This window comes from Artemia franciscana, unplaced genomic scaffold (assembly GCF_032884065.1).
Source record: "Artemia franciscana unplaced genomic scaffold, ASM3288406v1 PGA_scaffold_168, whole genome shotgun sequence".
Lineage (NCBI taxonomy): Eukaryota > Metazoa > Arthropoda > Branchiopoda > Anostraca > Artemiidae > Artemia > Artemia franciscana.
In genome coordinates, this window is record NW_027062638.1 from 532,402 (window position 1) to 540,808 (window position 8,407).

General features: G+C 33.5%; 1 protein-coding gene across 1 annotated transcript in view; it reads left to right on the forward strand.

Annotated features, from left to right (window-relative positions):
* Positions 1–8,114, forward strand: part of LOC136041354 (lysine-specific demethylase 6A-like) — a gene marked incomplete in the record, with an annotated part of 159,744 nt that extends 151,630 nt beyond the window's left edge. Inside the window, 2 exon segments of the mRNA XM_065726000.1 lie at positions 2,538–2,705; positions 4,707–8,114. Coding sequence (XP_065582072.1) covers positions 2,538–2,705; positions 4,707–4,796 — 258 coding nt within the window.
* Between the last annotated feature and the right edge of the window lie 293 nt (positions 8,115–8,407).

Genomic DNA, 8,407 nt, shown 5'->3' on the forward strand with positions numbered 1-8,407 from the left:
TATAATTAGGGACTATGTGAGTTGCATTGGTATCATGGCTATAAAGATAGCTGATACCTAGGAAAGAACAAACTGCGGAATATAGTAACTAAAAGTTAAGATAACGAAAGTATCTTTTGAAAAGTTGCTTTTCTAGATTATTGTGAAATATTTGACTTACTTAGCTGTCTGTTTTTCCAAGGTTTTTCTCTTTTATTCAAACTAAGAAACATCCGTCAGCTTTTTTCTGTTTGTAAGTTATCTTTGTTTGGTCACTCGCTCTACCCCGCAACCTAGTAAAAGCAATTACCAGTAAGAACAAAGTGTAGCCCATAGAAGCTGGACTGCTAGAATAAATCATTATCTATCTATATAAAAATAAGTTGTCTGTGGGTTATGTCTGTTACACTTTGTCTGTTACGCCAGATTATATCTTCTATATATATATAAATAAGTTGTATGTATTTTTGTGTTGAGGGTTTGCATATGACGTCTGAAAAATAAAGAAGAAAAAGAAAACAAACTAAAATGTAAAAACTGGGAATTGCATAAATATTTCGAAATATTTTCACAATAGAAAATGGTAAAAAAAACTAAAAAGAATAAAAGAAAAAACTAAAAAATTAAAAAAAGAAAAAACTTAAAAAAATAAAAAAAACAAAAAAAAATAAAAAAGGTAAAAAAGAAAAAAAAAAGAAAAAAAAAAACTGGGAATTGCACAAATGTTTCAATATATTTTGACAATAGATTAAAGTAATTCGAAAACCTTAAAACAGATACACAAAATTTGAGGTTTATTATAAATTGTTGGAGCTTTAGCATGCTTGGCATGTAAAGATTTTTCCAAGTGTCAATGTTAGAATGAACATTGACAAATTGAAGAAAACAAATCAATAAAAAGAAGAAACTAAAAAAAAGAAAACTAAAAAAGAAAAAAACCTAAGAAAAGGAAAAAAACTAAAAAAAAGAAAAAAAAAAAAACTGAAAAAGAAACTGTATCTAATATATAATATATATATATATATATATATATATAAAAAAGTTGTATATATGTAGGTTTGTTTGTTTGTGGGTTTGCCATTTGACGTCATTATGAGTATATAAGGCTTTGTATATGACGTCATTATAAGATGACACTACAGACCGGGACACAAATGACGACCGGGACACATGGAATTTAAATGACGACTGGGACACTCAAAGAGAAATTACAGACCGGGACACCGGGACACAAATGACGACCGGGACACCGGGACAGAGGGAATATAAATGACGACCGGGACACCGGGACAGAGGGAATATAAATGACGACCGGGACACAGGGGATATAAATGACGACCAGGACACAGGGACACAACTACAACGGGGACGCCGGGGGCACAGGGGGATATATAAATGACGACGGGGACACGGGGAATGTTCGATTAGCAATCACCATCAACAAAGCTCAACGGCAATCGTTAGAAAAATGCGGTATAGATCTGAATAGGGATTGTTTTCCCATAGACAATTATTATGTTGCATGTTCGAGAGTTGGTGAACCTGATAATCTATTTGTATGGACAGACAATGGGACAGCAAAAAATTTTGTATATTCGCAAGTTTTACGTAGTTATAAAATATATATAGATATATCTATCTATATTCACAGGTGGGACACAGGGACACAACTACAATGGCGCGTAACGACTTACGCCGCGCAGGGGGGCTTGGGGGGGGGGGGGGGGGGTTGCGAAGCGCCCCCAGCAACTAGGTGTTGGGGTGGCGCTCGCGCCACCCCAACAGCTAGTATGCTTATTTAAAGGATCGTTGTTTTACATTGAAGAATGAACTATGGCCAATCGTCAGGATTGCAGCTGTAGCGGCAACCTAGTAAGAGATGATCACGTCCCATATTAAGAAACATATTTGTAAAAGATAAGTGTTGTGCATCGTCATACGCGTTTATTTTAATATTTTAATTACTAAGGGCAAGAGTTTTTTTTCTTTATTGCAACTATATCATTTACTATCTAAATATCCTAACTATTTTGCCTTGTGACAGCGGAAGGATAAAGCCATATCCTTTGAACTATGTGGAACAATGTTCAGTCCCTCGTGGCACAAGATGAAGTCGCAAGAATTTCATTTTGGTTTCTGAAATCATATCTGATATTCTCTAGTTCGTCCATCTAGAAGCTTGCCTCGTGGCACCGGAAGGATAAAGCCATGTCCTTGAACTATGGGGACCAATGTCTAATCCCTCGTGGCCAAGGTGAAGTCGCAAGAATTTCATTTTGGTTTCTGAAATCATATCTGATATTCCCTAGTTCGTCCTTCTAGAAGCTTGCTTGTGGCATTATTTTGCTTAGTGACAGTGGAAGGATAAAGCCATGTCCTTGAACTATGTGGACCAATGTTCCATCCCTCGTGGCACAAGGTGAAATCACAAGAATTTCAAACTGATTTCTGATATCATATGTGCCTGTCCTCGATACAAATGATATCGGAGTGAATAATTTATTATTTACTAAATTATGTGCCTTGACTGTAAATTTAATATTTTTCTTGTGTTACAGCTGGAAGTCTTCAATGTGTTACTTATTCGAGAACATGAAAAACGTCACGTGGTCCATTGCATTAATTGTGCCCGGCGTCAGAGTCCGTCATTGGACGGGTTTGTTTGTCTTGAAGAATTCAAAATTAGTGAACTGATGGACATTTATGATTCATTTGTATTAAGTCAGGTAATTTTTTATGTTATTTATGCTTAGCGATCACCTCGGGTTCTTAAGCAGAATCTTTTTTATGATTTAGCTGCCATTGCATGGGTCAGAACTTGGTTAGATAAAATTCATGTGTCATTTGTGCCAGTCATTGTCTCGAGATCGAACTCATTTGTCATCTTGTATAATTTTGTATGCGTCATAGATGCCGAAAGTGATATGACCACCTCTGGAAAAAAGGATGAAATTTTTGCTCTTTAAGTGTTATTAAGTGTGACATCACTGACATGATAAATATTTTTCCAAAATAAACACTCTCAACGAATTTTCTCAAGCTCGTGACCTATCTAGATGGGTTTGTTTTCAGTTTGTCAGTTTTCAAAAATAATTATTGAACCGTTTTTTTTTGAGAAAAAAAATACATATATACACAATTGTTGGCTTAAAGAGGGTGGATGTCTTATCTTTTTAAAAGAGCAATAATTGTGTATGTATATATGTATTTATGTTTTTTTTTTTTAAATAGTACCATATTTTTCCCAGAAAATAAGCATCCTGGGATTTCATCAAACAGGATTTTACCATAATCGTTGAGTAGCCTATAGCTGCATTTGTGAATGTTAAGACCAATCCTCGTTATACATACTTAAGGCTATATCTAGGTAAGATTAAGGTATAATAGCCTATATGTAGATTATAACGCATGCACGCAGGGAGATGCATAGGATATATTCTTTTTCTTTTGATGAACCCCTCCCCAGAGAAAAATGGACCCCAAAAATACTTATCTATGTATTTATGCCCTTCTCTCTCCAATAGAGCTACGGATTCTTTCTCCCATGGCTCAAACGCACACAACTATGTGAAAAATACAAAGAAAAATTTGTTCTCACTTGGACAATTCAACAATAACTTACAGCCAGCTTACCTTAGATCACCGACCCTCACCCCATTTTTCAATACAATCTAGCACTAAAGTAGGATTTTTCCAGATTTTCTGAAACAGAACTAGATATACTTGGGTTATGCTACCGTACTGCGTAGGCAAAACAGTGCTTTTATTGACACTTTAGTGCTGTACATAGCAATCTTGTAACTGGGTATTTAAATTTCTATAGTTAGTATAAACTTTGTATTAAATTTGGGTGCAAATAATGTTTATGCATTTGACTGCTCGTTCTCTCTCTCCTCTCTCTCTCTCTCTCTCTCTCCTCTCTCTCTCTCTCTCTCTCTCTCTCTCTCTCTCTCTCTCTCTCTCTCCTCCTCTCTCTCTCTCCTCTCTCTCTCTCTCTCTCTCTCTCTCTCTCTCTCTCTCTCTCCTCTCTCTCTCTCCTCTCTCTCTCTCTCTCTCCTCCTCTCTCTCTCCCTCTCTCTCTCTCCTCTCTCTCTCTCTCTCCCTCTCTCTCTCTCTCTCCTCTCTCTCTCTCTCTCTCTCTCTCCTCTCTCTCTCTCTCTCTCTCTCTCTCTCTCTCTCTCTCTCTCTCTCTCTCTCTCTCTCTCTCTCTCTCTTCTCTCCTCTCTCTCTCTCCTCTCTCTCTCTCTCTCTCTCTCTCTTTGATTGATTGATTTTTAGCTTAGCATAAAAAATAGCACCGAGAATATGAGGTTAACGTGTGCTTTCAGAGCATGAGTAATATTTCTCTATACATTTTTTTTAAATAGAAATGTGTCACAAAGAACGAAAATTATTAAGGCTGACGTCATACCGTCATCTGTGGCTAATTGATGCACATATCAAGATTGAATCTTGCTCCTACTACAGCCAAAGAACTGCGTTTTTTTCAAAATTTGTTATTTATAATAACTGGCACTCAAATGCAGTACTTTAATAAGTTTGTTGGGTCCCCAAATTTTCTCAAAAGAAAGTTGGGTTTTCTGAAATATCCTCAAAAATTAATTTTTTAAATCTTGAATCATAATTAAAAAAAAAACATATTTTGTTTTCTGAGAAGTTCAGCTCATATTGTTCGGGAAGCTCTGTTCATTTAGATATTGCTTATTGAAAATTCTTCTTTGTTTCAGAATCCTCAACAGCAACGGTTGAATCCAGGAAATCTCCCTTCTTTGCCCAGTTCATCTATACCAACACAGAATAATTTACCAATATTGTAGCATCACATCCTGTTAGCCTTCATCGTTTTATATGTGGTTGGCTGCAGTGGTATATAAACTGTGCTCGTAATTTTATGCATATCCTTAATGAATAGTGCTGTATTGTATCTGTGTGATTGATTGAAGACTCGAGCGTGGTGATGTGACGTTCAGATGATGGATAAGTCAAAAAGCTTCTTTCTTACGATTCAGCATAATTTTGAATGTGGATGAAACAGACAATAAGTTTGAAGCCCATATTACGTATACTTTAAGGGTATTTGAAATTTCCTTCGGGAGGGGGGGGGGGGGTAAACAAAAAAATGAAAAAGGCATTAAAATTTGTTTATGTGTATTTTTGTTACTTTTCAAGAATCAGGAAAAAAATTTTTGGTGGGGGGGTCAAACTCAGTAACCACCCCCTCTATAAAGTCTTGTTGGTAGCATAGCTTCAGATACTCTTTGTATAACATCACGCCAGTTTTTTTGGAGCTGAGAGAAGAGTGATCCTGTTGCACATTGGCGATTTTACTTAAACAGGCAGCTATTAATTAGTAATGAAAAAGTTACATGAAAAATGGATCATTTGATGAATAAAGGATTAATTTTAATAAAACTGAAAATTGGAAGAAATTGTATTCTTATTCGAATCAAGTCTAAATATTAGACAAAATGTTGTAAAAATTATTTTCTGAACCCTGCAAAATTAACAGAAGAATATGATTAAACATACAGTAATTAGCATTCTTACATTTATATGACTTGTTTCTGGAGAGGAAATTCCTTAAATGTTTTCCAAATGTAAAAAAACAGTAAATTAGTGGTAGAAATGTTCAACATTGTTTTAAATGAGATATTAGCTCTAAAAAACAAACAGAGTAAATAGTAAATATTAAAGAAAAAGCTGCATAACAAACTTATATATAAATTTCTGTATTTAGTCTCTACTCAAACGAGCAAGAATGTCCAAAATTAACAATATTAAATCCAGTTTCAAGCGAAAAAGTTAAATAAAATTTCCGACACGTTGAAACAAAAGTTTAGTACTGAATCCAAGGCTTCGTATATCTTCTAACCTCCACTTTAATCTGATTGTATTGATGGTGTTGATTTGAATTATTCGCTGTATAATTTTACGTCATAGTGTCTCAGTCATCAATAGATATGTATTTTGCTCAAAAGCTCATTTTGTTTGCTACAGTTCACTGCCAATTTCAGGGGAATATAATATTTGCAGTTAGTGTGGCCTTTTTTTTGCTAGTGTATTTCTTTCTCCTTCCTCGTATATTAATTGTTTTTGTTTGTTTTTATATAAAAGGAAAGCATGGGTAAGCTATTAGCTCCAATCTGAATCTTCTGTAAATGACAAATTTTCAGTGGCAACCTCTTTGCTTGATAAAACTGCTGTTACATTAATCTTCTTCTTTTATTATCAAAGCACCATGGTACCCCTGAGTATGTCTTTTCTCCATTGTGGAACCATAGTTAGACACAGTGAATCTGCTTGTTTACAAAAACGGTACATCTTTTGCTGTATCAATTGTATTCGTAGCCTAAATCTTCTTTTTAGTTTTGCTTTATATGGTTGCTCGCTTCTGAATTATTTTATAAGTCTTTTATAATATTTATTTATTATATTATTTTGTGATTAAGAAAGTTTCAGCAAATACAGATTTAGGCTTTACTCGTATTTGTTTTTGCAAGAAATGCTCTTTTCTCTCTTTTCCTTTAATCTTTTTATCTCTTTGTTTTTCTTTGCTTCGCTTTTTGCTTTCCTTTTTCTTTTAATCTCTTTGCTAAGGATCATTTTACTGGTAAAAAAATCACCCACGTAACTTTCATCTGCTGTGGTTTCCAGTTTTTGCTCAATTTGATTCTGAATCTAAAATTCAAGTCTGAGCAAACAAATGAATAGGACTATATTGTGTATTTATTTTTTTCTTTATCCTGTGTGTTGCTGGCTCAAATCTTCCGCTATTTTTTTTAATGTTATAATTGGTTTTCAAGAAAATTTGAAATGTATTCTCACCCAATTTTCATAAATTACAGGTACGTTTTTTTTGTTTGTTTTTTTTTTAGTTCAGTCGGGTTGAAATCCATAGTAAATTTAAGTTTACGTTCGTAAAAGATTGCTCACAAAATCTTCAATTGTCTTTTAGGTTAAGCTATTACACTGGATTGGGTCTCCTCCATGGCAATTAACTCGGGAATGCTGTACAGCAGCCTTTCTCGGAACATCAGGAATGTATACATAGTAAATTTCTTTTAAACACTGGGTTTAGTATTCAATTCAAATGACCTTTGAAAAAAACAAACCTCTCCAGAAAAATTGTTGTAGTTTCATCCCTTCCGTAAAAAGTGTACGGGTGCCCTTGCCTTTCAGATGCTTAGTTTTTTTTTTAGTTGTTTTTTTTTCTTGTTTTGTAGTTTTGATCTTTGTCTTAATTTTTTTTTCTCTTGGATCATTTTAATTAAGTTTTTAAAGGACTTATCAGTTTTGAAACTAAATCGTTATGATTTTACAATTAGTTAACTTTAATCATGGTCTTTATTAAATTAGTTCTGTTTGTATTTGTTTTTATTTGTCAAGAGACTTGGCCATTGTCATATGTCCTTTTTTATAAGTGTATTTGTAAGCAAAAAAAAATTGTGCCTATATTTTAATAGTTAACATTTGAAAAATTATTTTTATTCGTGTTTTCCGAAATTTTATCCGTAATTCTGAACTTTTTTTCGTAGGTGGTGCTTTATGATAATTTATAAATATTGATTATATGCTTGTTCCAAGATTACTGTAAATCAATATAGCCTTTCAGTTGCCAAAGTGGGTACCTTTTAAGATTTTATGGTCAGGTCTTTATTATGACATTTACTTTTAAAAAACCTTAATTCTCGAAACAAATAATAACAAATATGAATAGCCAACTTAGGTTAAGACTATTTCTCACTCTGGATACCCGACAAAAATATAAAAATTTCATATTTTTCAGAAGCTAATTGATAGACATAAAAAAACAAACTGATGTGTGGATTAAACTGATATAATTGCTTTGGAGTGTTTCCATTCTACTTATGTTATAATCTTGCTAAATTTGGCAACTGAAACGCTTAATTATTTCTTAGGTAATATTCTAAGGACAATGCTAAATATATTTAGTGATAGATTGTTTTTGATTGATCTACTAAACGACCTATTTTTGTGTTATCTGTCTCCTTTATTCTTTGTGAGATCTCAAAACTGTGTCTTTATTCTTTTGACGATACTGAAAGACATACTGATTAAGCAAGTTCTTGTATGTCGTCAGGTTTAATGTAAATAAATTCCTTATATTCATTGAATTTCGTGTCAGTAGGCGAATTATGATTCTTGAAAATGATTTTTCTTTGAGGGGACAGTATGTGTCCATAGTCAGTTATCAGTAACTGTCTATAATCACTATACATAAATATTGAAATAAATTGTAAAAATGGCAAAACACAGTGTTTTTATGTTTTGTATCAACTTGGTCTGGTCTGTAAGTGAAGATTAAAAAATAGAAGAGAAATAGAGAGAAATAGAAGAGAGAAAAAATAGTCAGAAGAGATTAAAAATACAAAAATAATTTGAATGGACTCAATGAGTGCTCAGTTGT